The 16,511-nt window shown below is 47.4% G+C and overlaps 1 protein-coding gene across 1 annotated transcript; it reads right to left on the bottom strand.

Annotated features, from left to right (window-relative positions):
* Positions 1–858: 858 nt before the first annotated feature.
* On the bottom strand, positions 859–1,727 carry LOC112894896 (MFS18 protein-like). The gene has a single exon (XM_025962739.1). It carries the CDS (start codon positions 1,647–1,649, stop codon positions 1,260–1,262), a length of 390 nt encoding a protein of 129 aa, XP_025818524.1. The 5' UTR covers positions 1,650–1,727; the 3' UTR covers positions 859–1,259.
* Between the last annotated feature and the right edge of the window lie 14,784 nt (positions 1,728–16,511).

Below are 16,511 nucleotides of genomic sequence, written 5' to 3'. Positions count from 1 at the left end.
AGATACAGGTAAGGGTAGGATAGTCAATTTCAGTAGCGTTCCTTTAAAACTGAGTATAATAATGGGTATAGTGTCCCAAGCAAATTGCCACAGATTTATAGTGTCTCATAGCAAAGATAACATTTTTTGATGGTCTGCAGTCAAACTCATTTTTGAAGAAGAGTGTCCACCAGCCAATTTTACTTTGAGCCCATTTTACTTTGGATACGAGTCGTCTTCGCCACATCGCCGTTCCCAGTCGTCCTCACAGAGCTCGTGTCTTCACTCGGTGAGGGCGTGAGCTACATGGGAGAGACTAGAGAGGCAAGAGAGATCGAAGCGGTAGAAAGAGAGTTTTTTTTTTTAATTTCATATGCCCAGGCCATATCCATATGGGTAGCTCAATCTGTGGCCACTAGTATATTACTGGGAAAATACCAAACATTTTTACTTCACGTCAGATCGATTTATCTCATCTAACGGCGTGGACAGATGTGAGGACACAGAGCAGTAACTGCACCACCTAGAGCAGTAAATTGCTGCAGCAGTGGTGCAGTACATGCATGTCCTTGGCTTAAAAGCTTATTGATCATTAATATTACTGCCAGGATTTAATTGCTCCTTTTCTTTCTTTGCTAGAGAATATCGTGAACTCTGATACCCAGCTCGGTTGGTGTATCCATTTGCTTTGAACTTGTGTTCAGTGTAGTAGGTGTAAGTGGCAAGAGAAGTCCTCTCAAATGAGGAACAACGCTTTCAGGAATCCCCAAACCCACAGATTTTAAATCTTAGCAACCCAATGCCAGCTCTTTCTTCCAAGCGGTGAGCTGTGGTTCAAATTTCAAATCTTTCCCCAAGAGCCCAAGACCAAACAAGAAGTAACAAATGTGAACCATTCATATCATATAATGACAACAAAAGCTAGCTTAGTGCATACATTACAACAAATCCCACAGCACAAACATCACATGCAGCATTATTCATGCCTCAAGAACACATCACCAGTACAACACCAAGAACACACAGACACCATTGACGATAATAACCTAGTAACCAAGCAACAAATCAAACACAATAACCAACACATCCCCAGCTCTCTCCAATGCAATGCGAGCAGGTAACTAGAAGCAGTAGAACAGAAGCTATAGCTAGCTAGACGTAGTAGGGTGCAAGCCTAACTGCACAGATAGATGAACGGGGAAGCCGACCGGCCAACCAAACCAACCACGCATGCACGACGACGTACGAGGCGCTATAGCCCGGGCTCCGGCGGACGGACTTCAGGGCTTGTTGGCGTGCTCGGGGACGGAGCCGCCGGCGGCGGGGGAGCCGGGCAGGCCACCGAAGCCGCTGAAGCCCGGGGAGCCGCCGCCGAAGAGGGGCATGCTGCCGATGCTGCCGGAGCCGGGGAGGCTGAAGCCCGGGGTGAGCCCGCCGCTGCCGGGGAGGGAGAACCCCGGCATGCTGCTGCCGGGGATGCTGCTGCCCGGGAGGCTGCTGCCGGGCATTCCGCCGCCGAGGCGGTCGAAGGGCGGGAAGGTCTGCGGCTGCACAGCTGGGTCGTCCTGCTTCTTGTCCGCCGTCTTGATGTTCCTCGCCTCGGCGGTCGCCGCCGCCACGGCCAGGACCAGCAGGGCCGCCGCCGCCATCATCTTGGCAGACCTCGCCATCGCTGCTGCTCGCCTCCTCTTCTCGCTCCTCGCTGGACTGGAGATGTGCGTGTGGCTTTCTCGCTGCTGCTGCTGCTGTGGGAGTGCAAGGATGGAGTGAGGAGAGGAAGGTGGCGGGGCGGGTGTTTTATAGCGGGGGTGGCAGTGCGTGGGCATTGAAGACGGCGCAGCGAGCTCATCGGCCGGCCGGGTCGCAGTGACAGGGCGCGGGGCGGGGCGGCGGCAGCGACGGTAGGTGGTGGGCGTTAAAGGAGACGCTTAAAGGAGAGGCAGGGGTACGTACCTGCTGCTGCTCTTACTGCCATCCTGTGAGGCTGTGACCGCCATTAAACCCCCCTCTTGCACTCACAGGTCACTGCTGCGCCCTTGCTGCATACGCATGGAGCCACGGAGACGAAGGAAACTTAGGGCATCAGTAGTGTTGGAAATAACAGTACCAGTTCTAAAAGGGGTCGTAGTGGTAAAAGGTAAAGACCCGGCCTCAAGCTAAAGATCGGGCCATAAGCAATAAAAAAATTAGCAAAGGATGACGATGGGATGAAAATACATGCATGGTGCAGCTTTACGTGCAATCGGCAGAGGATTGAAAGATAGAAAATTGATTTTTTTATTTGGAACAGGGCCCACCTCTTATGCTGGGTCCTGTACACTAGGGCATGCAACCATATGCTGGGTGGGGCCCAGCTTGAGGGTGGGAGCGGTCGGATACACTCAGGATGCATTACAGCTAGTTTGGGAGAGCTCCGGGCGCTCCGGCTCCGTACACTAGTGTATTGTAGCAGCTCGGAGCTGGAGCTGGTGGAGCTATGTTTTCCACTCCACCTCTTTTCTAGTTTATTTTAAATCTTGATTTGTGTTCCGGCTCCTTACAGTATTGTTATAGTATAATTTACTTTAGCACGGAGCTAAAACTGTCTCCGGCTGAGGTCATCCAAATAGACCCTTAATTTGTGGGGAAATTTTTCACATCTCGACGCGGTTGAGCCGTGGCTTCAAAATTCGGCGAATTCAGTGGAACCATGGCTTGCTGCATGGCACATGGGGTTGTGATGGACGCCGGGCCGTAGTAATGTGCGGGAGTGTCGTCGTAGCTAGCCTTACTACTGTGTGCAGCTTCACCAGAGAGAGGGAGGGGGACAGAACCACAGAGGAGAGATGGTTTGTTCATCCGGAGTAAACTTTAATTCTGTCCGTATGAAATATTTAATACTAATTAGAAATATTAAATATAAATTAATTATAAAATTTATTGCATAAATGGAAGCTAATTCGCCAGAGATGAAAGTGAAAGGCGGAGGTATCCTTGGACCCCAGAAGCTAGTAAATATTGTGCTACAGTAAATATGTGCTAATAATGGATTAATTAAGTTTAATAGATTTATCTCATGAATTAGTCTCCATTTATGCAATTGGTTTTACATGCTTATATTTAATCTCCCTAATTTGTATCAAATATCCGATGTGATTCGGATTAAAAATCAGTACGGAACGCCAACACCTCCAAAGTGTTCAAGATCATTTCCGTTTCCGTTAGCCTGGAATCGGACATTGGAGATGGGAGTGTCCCTGCTGCATGCTGGAACGCATTGCAGCAGGTAGAGGAATTGAAGTGACCGTGAGAGGACGTGAAACTGTGTTCATCTTCGTCATCCCAGCAAATGAGGGCGTGGTGATGCTATTCATTCGCCGATCGCCGTGGCAATTAAGAATAAGTACGGCGCGGATCCGGTGAATTAATCCGACCCATTTTTACCGCAGCTGCCAGGTACACTCAATTTGTCACTGTGCAGTTCTACTGTTGAAGGGGGCCAAACTAAAAGGCTATATGATGCTCATTGTCTTTTTTTTTCCGAATATATGCATTGAAATGTATTTCATCAGCAAGAAGGATAAAATATATGGAATTACTCGTCCAAAAGATACAGCACCTTTTGGGTCAAGACCCGAACTAAGTGAACTTACATCTGTTATCATCAACTGGTTATCACAATCGCTGATGAAATGAAGAAGGTGTTGAGAGCAGTTTAGAGCATCTCCAACAGATTATTCGTACCTCGTACCCAAAACACACGCTCTCTCTATTACCAATAACTAATTTTATATTTTTGGTAATGGTTGCTGCAGCAAACTACTAAAATCCAATCACCAAGAATAGGATAGAGAGATTAATCACCTTCATTTAGGTGAAACCTTTAGGTAATGGAGATCGGATTGGTAATCTGCCGGAGCACCTCCAATCACCAAAATATTAATTTTTGATATTGAATAGAGGGATGAGTAATTTGTTGGAGATACTCTCGTTCAGTTAATCCAGGTTTTGGGCGGATTGAAGAGAATTGGAGACGGATTGAAGGGAATTGAGGAGGATCGATCATAAACCTATCAATTGCCTCAAACTGGGAGGATATCATTAAGGCTTCATTTGGAATCTTGAAATTGAATTCCATTCTAATAATTATAATTTAAATATAAATCTATTAAGCTAATATAATTATGTACGGGATATATTTGTATACTATTATTGGTCATATGAGGGAGATACTTATGCGATATATTTCTACTATAGAGGAGTGGGTCAAAGAGCGTGCTATAAGTTACGGAATAGAAACATAGGTTGGTGATATATAGAATCAATTTCCATCTCCCGTCCTATGAATTTGGAATGGGGTTATATCTAAACTTTGGAAAGTGGTTGGATGTCAAATTCTAAGTCAAATAATCTAATTTATTAAATAGATTTCAATTCCTTCAAAATAAAAGGATCCAAATAGCCCTTAACAGAACGAGCCTTGAAGGGGAACATTGTGTTTTTTGGGTTCTCCTTGATTTCCATGGCGGCCGGCTCCAAATAGAAATACTACTGCTTCTAGTATCTCTTTATTTCCGCCGTTGTGCTTAACGGCACCGTTGGTGCATGCCAGTTGCAAGATGGTTGGGCCGTTGCACTCGCATGAACATTAAACGGATGCATGGTTAGTTTGTGGAAGGGGTGGTAGTCGTTGGTGACATAATGTTATGGGCACGGGCAACATGCCCTGCGAGAGGAAAAAAGGGAAAATAACGCAGCACCTTCTATAATAATTCTTTTAGGACAAAAGCTAATAAATCGTGTCATCACGTCTTTTTAAAGTGGTGGTACATGTTTGGAAAAATAGATGAATTCATGTCTTATTTCGCCATTTATTATTGTGAATAGGTTCTTTCATAAAAAAAAGGGGCACGGTTCTTCCCATCCAGCTGCATAATTACATTCCTTTTGTTTTATTTTGTTACTACCTGCTCCCTCAGTCCCTCTTTTGATTATATTGCTCACTGTGGACTTTCTTTTTTTTTAAAAAAAAGAAGGAAACAGTGTTTCTCTGTGCTTCACGTATGTGTTATTGGGTTTATTGCCAATATTGACACTTATGTTTTGACCTAATTATTTAGCTCTCTTTATAGTTTTTCCTCATGTTTTCTTCCCCGGAAAGCAGGGATGATGCTGGACAGATAAATCAGGTAACAACAATGTTGGTGGGGGCTTGCTCTCCCGAATTGCTTAGAAAAAAAATAACTGTTTTGACCCACTCATTATTCTAGTGCCACTAGTTGTTGTTTTTTTTTTGCAACTTTAATCCCATGCCAGGCCTGCTCCAAAAACCCTCAAAGCTACTCCTTGCTGCTTTTTATCAAGGTTATTATTACCACAACTGGTGGCTCGAGTGGCAAAGAAATGCATGGTCCATGTCCCACCTCTGTAGTCTGTGAACGAATTGAAAGGAGAATAATGCCGTATAGAGTTTCAGAAAAGATCGTACATGCATGCAATGCAGTGCGAGACGAATGGCACTCTCAGAGCACCTCGTGTCCATCGACCCCTTCTCTTTCCCGCGATGAACTTTTCTCTGAACTTCTTTTCGGTGAACTGCTCAACCGCAGGCATCCATCCAGCATCCTGGATTACTTCATTCGTTAAAAAAAAAGTAAAGCATTATTATGCACTGGAGTAACGTGAACATTTATTGATAGCTCGAAAAATCAACCTAGATACATCCAGCCCAGCCCGTTGTACGATTGAATTGCTGGCTCGCTGGCACGCGTACGGTGCATTGCATATGCCGCAGCAGCGCGTTGTTGTACACGCGCAACAGCTTTGCCTTTGCGCCATACGGGTCACGACGAGATCGTGCATGCGCATCTCTGTACTGTATCCACCGCCCGTGGATCGAATTAACTCTCTCCTCTCTGGACGGAGATGGATGGGCGATGGACATGGACGACGAGCACGGCAAGCTAGCTGCCAGAACCCTGAAGCTAGCTTGCTAGGCAGCATTGGCGGCATGGCGTGGGCGCTAGCTTGAGTGATGACGACTGAAGAGTGAGTGACAACTGCATGCACTGATCAGCAGCGAGAGGAAACCAATGGCGGTTACTTTCATACGGTGACTTGGTGAGCAGTGGCTGTGTGGATGAACGCGCTGCCGCCTTCAATTCCCTCACCGGCCGGCCAACCACCCCGGCCCTCGATCGGCTGGCCGGCCGCCTCAGCATCAGCGATGAGCTGAAGCTGATGATGCTTGCTTGGCGTTTCACTGGGCCAGCAGGGCAGCAGGCAGGCTGGGTCAGGTCAAGCTAGCTAGGTAGCTCTGGGGACTGGCGTTGGCATGCATCTGCCTTCACTCTTCAATTTCATGGCTGCCAGTAGCTAGCTGGTTGACCTAGAAGCTACCAGTTCCTCCCTGGGGTGCTGCTTGCTGCATGTATTAACAATTTCATAGTGAGAGTTGCGATTGGAACTGCATTTAGCTCACTACTACAAAAAGCAATTTTATGAGCGGGTAAAAATGTATTTTTAAAGATGGGTAGCGCACCCATTGCTAATTTTCGCAGCTAAAAATAGATGTTTGTAGGGGCGAGTGAGGGGTTGATCCATCCCTGGGAATGTATTTGTAGGGGCGGGTGAGGAGGTGACCCGCCCTGGAAATGGGTTTCCTGCTATTTTTTGCGATTTGGATTCCCGCCAATTTTGATCTCTCAATCTAGTTCGCGATCGTGACGCGGAATATGTTCGGTAACTTAAAACATACAAAATTAAATTATATGGAAATCAAATATCATTAGAGTACATCATTATACTTATACATACAAAATTAAATTATATGAAAATCAAACATCATTAGAGTATATCATTAAAGTGCATATTGAATATATATATTTTTCCTCTATCCCTCCCTAGGAACGCTGCTAGAGGCGGCATGGTGCCATTGATTGTCCCAACCTATGTCCTTCCACCAAGAAGCGTCTGTACCCAGGGTAAACTACCTTTCGAGAACCTTCAAAGGCAAGACGATATGGTGCTATCCACGCACACCGTTCATCCCATCCTACATTTGATCTGTCCTGACAGGATAAATAATGCCTGGTAATCATGGATGGTGATGAATATAATAGCTCTAAGATTAAAGGGCTGTCGTGCAAAACCATCAAAAATATTGATACCCTCCTTCCATAAAATTTTCATTTCTTGCAAAACCATCAAAGATATTGATACTCTCCTTCCATAAAGTTTCCATTTCTTGCACAGAGGCTCAAGATAAACATCAATATCAATGCCAAAATGCTAAGGGCCCTGTATAAGGACGTATAGCAAAAGATACTTTCTCTTCTGGCACAACCATGTAGGCAGATTGTACATCATCAGTATCACTGGCCATGTGCTGTGGGTGCTACTTCTTTCACCAAACGGATTCATTCCATCCGTACTCAACGCGAACTGAACATTTCTCGGGTCATTCCCAAATTCTAGATAGTACTTCTCATCGAATTCCTTCCTCTGCCGAGCATCAGCTAGATGTCGGAGCTTTCTGTCACCCTTCTTACGCTTATCTGAATCCCACCATCGCATTAGTTCAGCATCCTTTGGGTTCGAGAAGAAATGCCTCAGGCGATCGGAAATTGGGAGGTACCACATAACCATGACGGAAATTCTGCTATGCTTCTCAGGAATGCCTAAAGTAGCGTCATCCAGCTCAATAGAGGCAACACTATTCTTTGACACGTTCCTTTTATTTACATAGGTTGAACCATGATTATCGTCACCACAGTAACCAGCATTGTTTTTGTACCGACTTGCAGAACATACAGGATATTTCTTCAAGTCCTGAAAGTATCCCCATGATACAAAATACAATAATTTAAACATGCATGAATTCTTTCCACACCCATCGTGAACGGGCTCATAAGCTTTTTTGCTCGGTATGTGTTAGCTGGTACTTTATTTGGCTTTAGAAGCAACCAAGATAAGATACATACCAGATCATTGAAACTAACATCTGACCAACCATGTTTAGCCTTCAGAGAGTCAAGAGCTCAAGTATGAAACGAAGCACGATCCAGTGTTTCGCGTATCCCTTTGATCGCTCATATATATTTTCCTCTGCTGATTTTCTCATCGTCTCAAAGTTTGCTAATCCCCTAGCACTAGCAACCAATACCTCCGCTTTGGTGTGGCGCAACAACTGGGTGAGAAAATCACCATCATCAAGTTCATTGTCACTACTATCACCATCCATGGGATCGTCGACGTCATCATCTTGGAATCCACCAACCCCATCATCATCATCACCATCATCATCTCTACCACCATCAAAATAAGATGAAACATTCTGTCAAACTCCTCATCTTGTATAATTTCATCCAGTAGATTATTCGTCGGAGGGGGAGCATCCGTCTCGCCGTGATACTTCCAAATCTTGTAGTCCTTAACAAAATCACTCACCATCACATGCGATCTGATTGTTGGATCGCTGAATACTCTCAAATTCTTTCAAGCTGCATTGCATGGGCAATGCATCAATCGTGTCTTCTCATTTCTTGCGTGGTACTCCGCAACTTGAATGAATTTATTAAGCTCTCTATGGAAATAGGCGTCCATCCTTTTTCATTGTACATCCATGTCCTATCCATATCTTTAAAAAAATAGAAGAAAAAATAAATCAAATTATTTTCTCGCAAGAAATAGAGTCCTAAATTCACATAAATATATAATCTATATATGTATAACTGTTGGAAAAGGTCAATTTAACTAATATTAAATAAAAAAATTGATGTCCAACCTATTATTGTACCACTAAATATTAGGAAAAAAATATAACATGCATGTATGTAAATATAGAAAAAAATCAAATATTTTTCTTAAAAGAAATGGAGCCCTAAATTAATATAAATATATACTTCTATATATGAATAGATGTGGGAAAAAATCAATTTAACTTGTACTAAATAAAAATAATAAAAAACTCAACATATTATTTTACCACTAAATGTTGGGAAAAATCTAACATGCATCTTTGAAAAATAGGAAAAAAACAAATCTTGTTCTTTCTCCTCCATAGATCTAGAGCATTATTTACTTAAGAGTGATGCTAAAAACTATAGATTAAGTAAAAATAATTAAATAATCTTGTTCTCCTACTAAAATAGCACAACTTCATCCAAAAGTTCGAGACAAATGGTGTCTCGAATAGCTAATCCACACCATGGAGATCTAGAGCTAATTAGATGCAAAGAGAGCTCCATTTGAGCCATAAATCTAACAAAAGAGCTTAGAAATGGTAAGAAATTAGCGTCAACTTACCTCCAAGAGCCCCCAACTTGAAGAAAATCAAGTTGAAAAGCTCCCGCCCCTTTTTCTTTTTTTCGACTCTTGGGGAGCTCCTATCCCGAGCAAACAATGGGGTCGGGAGGAGAAAGAAGGTGCCCAGATTTTTATAGATATTTTTAGAGCCGGGTTGGAGGGCCCCTGTTGTAGGGGCGGCTCACCCCCCCCCCCAGCCGCTCCTGCAACTTATTTGTATGGGCGGCTGGGGGGTGAGCCGCCCCTACAAATGGATCTATAGGGGCGTCTCGGTTGCCACAGTACTTACGCCCTATTCGTAGAAACGGGTGATATTTTGGTCTGTCTCTAAGAAAATTCGAGATGTTGTTACAAATCATTTTTTATAGTGTTTTCATGTTTAACTTAACCTTACTGCAATCGGCAGTTGACGATGCTCTAGAGCTCGTTAAGCAAGTTCATTCGTTCTGTGTACAAAACGTTCTCACGTTCTGTGTACTAATCGCTGCAGTGCCCTGGCCACTACTACTAGTAGTACCAGGGAAAACACCACGTTCTCGCGTGCTGTACTTGCATCGGCCTTCACCACGCAGCGAGTATTTTCCTGGTACTAGCTAGCGGCCGGCCGGCCGGGAACGCGTCGCGGTGGTCGGCGTCTCTGCCGTACCCGCCGGCCCGCCTCCGCCCGGTAGAGCAGTTAGTGAATGGGCCTAGCTACCCCTGTTGGCGCATAGGGATCGAGGACGCCGGTGAGCAGCTGCGGAGGGAGATGCTGGCCACCAGGCGATGTTGCCTGGCATTGCTGGAACGGGCCGGGGAGGACCGGACCGGCGGGACCGGCGGGACGGGACGGGAGGGGAGAGGGGACTCGATCTCGACCGGGAGCGCGTCGAGATACTGCTCGGGAGTTAACACGGCGGTTGCCGGCCGGGCCCGGCGGCGGTACGGTGGCCCCGTCTGTACGTGCGTGCGTGCGTGGGGAGGACGACGGCTCGTCTCGCCGGCTGCAGCTGGCACCGGAAATAATCAGAGACCCCGGCCGGCCGGCCGCCGCGCCGGGCCATGGTCACGCATGTCCACACACACACACCTGCAAGGCTGCAACCCTTGTTGGTGCCTCACTGTTGCCAGTTAACGCTGGCTGTGCGCCCCAGGGCGCGGTCCTCCTCCTCCTCGTTGGTACTGGTAGCCCACGCTACTCCGTGTCTCCGTAGGGGACGAACAGTGGCTAACGAATGCAACGACCGTCGTCAACCGATCGACCGGACCGGCCTTCACTTGGTCACCGTGCGCTCATAACTCGTAAGCCGTGTGTGTGTGTGTCAGCAGCACCAACTTGGGCTGGGCTCGGATACATGGAGGAAAAGCTAGCCCACCCCGTGTTACAGTACAGCAGCTTTCCAGGAGGGTCCTCAGGCCCATCCGCGTCATATGCAGATGGGCCACAGTCAGCCCACAAAAGGAGGAAGACAAAGAAAATGGGGCCGGCGGCGGCCCAAGGCTCTCTGGACGACGTACGACGCCCAGGAAGATTTTTTTTTTCCCCGCAGACAAAAGACAAAAACTCTGGGCCAGTGGGCCTGGAGATCGCACCCGCGCTCCCCCCGCCGGTGCAACGCCACCATCGCCGTGGCCCTACAGCAGCGAGACCACCGCGAGCAGCGGAACCACGGCGGTTGGCCTCGCCCGGCCAGGCCCTAGCTACCCCTGCTGCTACTGCAGCACAAACGACGAAACGAGCAGGGCTGGCCGCTTGCCCGTCCGCATCGATCCGCTTGAAGCGGAAGGCAGGCGGCGCTCGCCTCGCCGGGCTCCGGCTCCGGCTGCCGGCAGCGCACGCACGCAGGGTCCGGTCCGGTCCAGGTCCAGTAGCTCGATGGCACCGGCGCGGCGTGTGCCGCGCCAACCATTGCCGATGCCGAGTCACAGTGAAGGAAGGAGCGGCCGCTCTGACCTGGCCGCGGCCGAGCGTTCCGGTGCGCATCAGGTGCTGCTTATTGCGGGCTAATTTAACCTTCCTGCGATCCTGCTGCTTAATTGGACGCGTGCACACGTTGATCACACGTCCAGGGAGTGGAGGATGAGGCTGGAATTTGGAAGGAGGCACGAGAGCCAGAACGGCCCCGGGCGCTCTCTCAGGCTTTGTGTACGCGTGCTGGACCCCAAGACAAGACCACACACACTTGTCGATCTGCAGAGAGAGCCAGCCGAGAGTCCAGAGGTAGGATACACACTCCTGCTCGTACGCTACCACTGCCCTCAGTACAAGCTGACGCCGGCTGCCGGTGTACAACGGAGCAGCAGCACAGCGGTGCCGGCCGGCCGGCCGTTGGCTGCGCTGCGCCTGCCGCCTGCAGCCAGCGCGGCCGGCGTGGCAGGGACAGAGGCTCGCGTGTCGCGTCGCCTCGCCTCGCCACGACCCACGACGGCCGGGGTTGAATGGTGATCCGAGCGAGCATCGACGAAGAGAAAGAGAACCCTCTCGCTCCTGGCCCTGGGGGGAACAGCGGCCGCGGGGATCCAGGGCGCTGTCCCCGAATCCACGGCCACCACCACACAAACTCCACAGGCCAGCCAACCCAAACAACGGCCAGACCTTTTCCTTTTCTACTCCTGGGTAACTCGAGCGACGGTGAAATCGCAACGTTAATCACGGGTTGACCGGCCTCAAAGTGCGCGCCCCGTCGCCGTCGGCGAGCCCCAACAAAGCCACAGCCGCGGCGGCATCTACCGAGCGCGGGGCCCGAGGCACGGGCCGCCGTCTCTCGCTGACAGGTGCGTCGCGCCCTCGCCGAGGGGATCCACCGCTGGTGCGAGACCAGCCGCGGCTGGCTGGAGGTGGAGTGGAGTGGAGTAGCTTTAGCGGCTTAATTAATGTAGATTAATTTAGGCAGCGGTGTCATCATGAGCTCCCGTGGTGATTGGCCGGGCGGTTTAGTAGCGTTGGCTAGGGCCGCGGGACGTCACATGGGAGGTGGTCTTATCCATAAACCATCATTGGTTAACTACTAACTTAACCGGACTAGATCTAGAATTCTAGATGGAGGTGGACGGTACTACTGGTACTACTACCAGCATGCTGGCCGCCTTCTTCCCGGGCAACCCTCGGCTAGGTTTTGTATACTAGCCGAGCTGGTGCTGCGTCATTTCAGGAGCTTCTATTTTTCGATCTCCAGCACGACAGGCTGGTCAGCTGAAGGCGATGCAACTCGAACGGAACAGCACGGTCTGAACGTCGGTTATGCTAGCGACCAAAACAAGAGAAGGACCGTCGGATGTGGATCGTGCGGCTGGAAAATCCAGCTGGTGATAGTAAACACCAACATGCCTCGGGACACATGCGTGATCGGGCCCAGCCCATCGACATCATGATGATTCATGCACACGAAAGCTTGTCCACAAAATTTTCAACTGCAAAAAAGCAAACATCTGAATCCGATGATGCTCGGCTCGATGGAAATACCCGGCGCAGATGCAGTTCCTTCCATGTCGACCGCGGGGTCTCTGCTCTCTGACCGTGGCAACCCCAACCGCACCAAAGTCCACAGTCCAAGCCATGCACGCGCTGACGGGTCCGCGACGCCTGTCGTCCTCCTCCCCGGCGGCTGGTGGACTCGCGCCGGCGGCGGGCGGGCGGCCTGCCGGCCAGCTAGCTGCCCTCTCGTCCTCCCCTCTCGCGATCGCCGCGCGGCAGCCACATCCCCGGCCAGCTGGCGGTTGGCACGGCCCTTCTCGTCCGCCAGCAGGACGAAGCCAGAGCGTTGAATTGAATGGAGGTGCGCCGGACACGGCGCCGGGGCGAATTCTTCTTCGCAGGTGGGCGCTCGTGGCTGTGCTGCCGGCACGCGGCACGTGTTAAAATGGGTTGGGTCAGATATGAATCAAACGCGGCCAGGCTGCGGGTTCTCTGGTCTCATCCCTGCCGTCATGTCGATGCGTACTGGAGCGGGTTGATCATGACCGAGGACTTCGTCGTTTTCCAGCGCCACGGCGGGGACCCGCTTCAGTTGTTCGGTGGCGCCGGTGCCATCGTCAGGGGTTGATTTCTATCTTCATTTTATTTAAAAAACATAGATGATCAGTGAGGTTGTATGCATGTGTAGACTTGTCACGCTAGGCCTTTGTAAGCAGGAAAATACCGCTTGCGCGAGGGTTATTTACAATCTTAACTTATTTTGTCGGAAAAGGTACTGTCTCACCGGTTCATTGTGTCCATTTAACCTCTGGATAAAATTTAGTCTCGATCCACTCTTTTGTACTATTTCTGAATCTACCCAAATGAGATTTATCTTTTTTTTTTCTTTTGTTTCTGCACATATTGATTTTTAAGTTCAAAATTGGCCAGATAACTTGTAACCTGATGTGATACGGTGAGGCTGATCTCAATCTTTCGATGATAATGGAGGATAACTCGATTTGAAGGAGGATTGATATTGTGCTGTACGACTACAACGACCAGCAGGGACACCGCGCCTTAGTAGTAGTTACACCGCTTTTAATTTGTAATGTTCTTGCTGTGCTAAAAATAACCTTGAATCTGCAAGAAAATCAAAGAACAAATTGACAAGCAAATTGCACGTAGAACTTGCCCAAGGAATGAATCAGATACACGCAAAGTTGGGGTTCTGGATACAAGTAATCGAATGGTCTAGCCGACATACGCGAATTACAGGAAATAGCGAATGCTAAACTTTCATCTAAACAAAACCCAACCATAAAATGGCGGTTGCTCCTGATTTTTATAGAAGATAGAGCAGCCAGGGGGTGCTAGGTTGGAACCCTAAATTAGGACGCGCTTCTAATAGGCTCTACTTGATACAAGACACACGCCCATGATGGAAGGTCCCAATGATATTCTGTAAATTTCAGGAGTTGTACCATGAATCTGGGTCTAAAAGTAGAATTGATGACCTTTCCAATAAACACTCGTAAGTCTCCAACAACCTTCTGAGTCAAAGAGTTATGGCTGGTTGAAGTTAGCACTTCCTAGAGGTCCTAACTTGCGGTCCAAAGTGAAGTCCAAAAATTGGATCCGATCCTCCTCTTGTTCATTGTCCTTATTTGCTTCTCTATCAATATGGTTCATATCCCAAGTTCTTAATCATAAGAAAATAACTACAAGACTTTAGTAGTATCTCATTCGAAGAATAACTTGTTTGGACAATAAGGAACGATTTTACCTGATAATTTAGTTGCCACGCTAATGCTCGAGTAATTTATCCTTGCTGTGTGTAGGTGTGGTGGTATCAACGGCAGGGATGCGCTCATCATGTTATATGTATTAAAAAATATTTTAGATATTTTTACGATTACTTTTCATACCTTTCGGTATCTCTAGGACCGGTTTCATATTAAATTATACTAACCTCTAAAAATAGCCATGAGTATTTTCTTAATATTCTTTATCTGCTCGCAAAAATCTAAACTTCAGGTTTATTTAGGAGAACTTCTCCACATAATAGTGCTTGACCTGACATAAATATAATCATACAGTACTTGATCTTGACAAATTCGACCTAGCCCACTTGAAAAAAACAATAACCTGCGCCCCAACCCACCATTACAGGAGGCAAGCTTAGGCTCTAATTGACAACGTGCCATGACGATCCGGTTAGGTTCTCGTTTCAAAATTTATATCCCCAAATCTGATGTTTGCTTAGGTCTGATTTGACGATGTTATGTATGTTGTGCTAATTACATGTCTAAATATGATCGCCTGCTTAAGTTTGGTTGGAACAAAGGTCCTTACATGATTAGGTGGAGGAATTTCTATAAGAATCCCATAAATATTCAAGTATATCCCGAAATTAGAGTACCGAACTAGAATCCATTTATCTCCTAGACATAAAAATATCTATAATGTGAACACATATTGATTTAGCAAAGAAAGGAGAGGATGACGCACGCTCAAAGTAGCATCAACATATTATGAATTTGGGTTAGGGGGTATGAGAATAGTACCTCGTCGAAATGATGTTGTCATGTTAGTGGGCATGAAATTTATAGTCCGTCGGATTGATCTTTATTGTAACCACCAAACTCTCAATTATGTTTCATAAAATCTCGCTCTGCACGTGGATCAACTTCTACACCTCCTCTAGAAACTCACACAGTTCCAGTGCACAGTTTTATAGCACAGCTATCAAGATCGAGAACTAGATAGCTGTGCCGGCTGAGTTTCATGGGGATGAAACTCCTCTCTCATTCCATGAAACTCCATCCTTCTCTCTCCTCGCTATATCAGCAAAAATGATGATGTGGTATACAATTTAATGCCATAAAACTCTCATCAGGATTGGTCTTATGTGGTTTTACCTTGAGTAAAATGTATCAGCGATCTCGCGATCCCTAAACTTGTAAGGATGTGTCACTTAGGTCCATCAACTCTGAAAGTGCATTTCTGGATCCATAAATTTATAAGGATGTGTCATTTAGTTCCATCAGCTCCGAAAGCGCATTTCTGAGTCCACAAACTTTTTAAATAGTTTACCGCACGTATGAACGTAACATTAACATGGCATGCTTACTGTACGTACCCGATACCGCCAATATGGATTATGATAAGAATTGTCGCTTTGCCCCCAAAACTTTCTTCTTCATCACGCCATCTCCCTCCTTTCTCTTGGCCGACGGGTTGCTTGTCGATCCTGCCACTTCCTGGGCCGCCTAAGGCCACCACTCGGGGTGCCTCCCGCTATGGTTGTTGGGACCACGTTCGCGATGGTGCTACTGTATGCCATATCCGTTCATCCGGTGGACACAGCAGTGGCCATGGTGGTCGGGTCAGAGAGCGACACGGATGACACGACAGCCCGTGCGGGGTTGGATCGGAGAGATTAAGAGAAAAGGGAGATAAATGAGATAGTAGATATACATGCACCTTGTCGTGTCAGTATTACGTGCACATATGGATACATATAGACCTGCGGGGAATAATTTAAAAAGTTTATGGATCCAGAAATGTACTTTCGGAGTTGACGGATCTAAGTGACACACCCTTAAGTTGTGGATTGAGAAATGCACTTTCGAAGTTGACGAATCTAATGATACATCCTTTAGAAACCACCGGTGCATTTTACTCAATTACCTTTGTGTCAAGGTATAAGAGGGTATGTGTCAAGCTATAAGAGGGTAGGAATTGCTATAGCTCAAATCTCAAATCTCAAATCTCAGAGCCCCCGAACCCTCCGGAACTAACGCGAACTCCTCGTCCTTGTGGGAGGATGGATTGAATCTCGCCCGAATCAGACAGGGATAAAAGAAATTGT

Source organism: Panicum hallii, chromosome 5 (genome assembly GCF_002211085.1).
Source record: "Panicum hallii strain FIL2 chromosome 5, PHallii_v3.1, whole genome shotgun sequence".
Classification (NCBI taxonomy): domain Eukaryota; kingdom Viridiplantae; phylum Streptophyta; class Magnoliopsida; order Poales; family Poaceae; genus Panicum; species Panicum hallii.
This window is presented reverse-complemented; position numbering and strand designations above follow the sequence as displayed.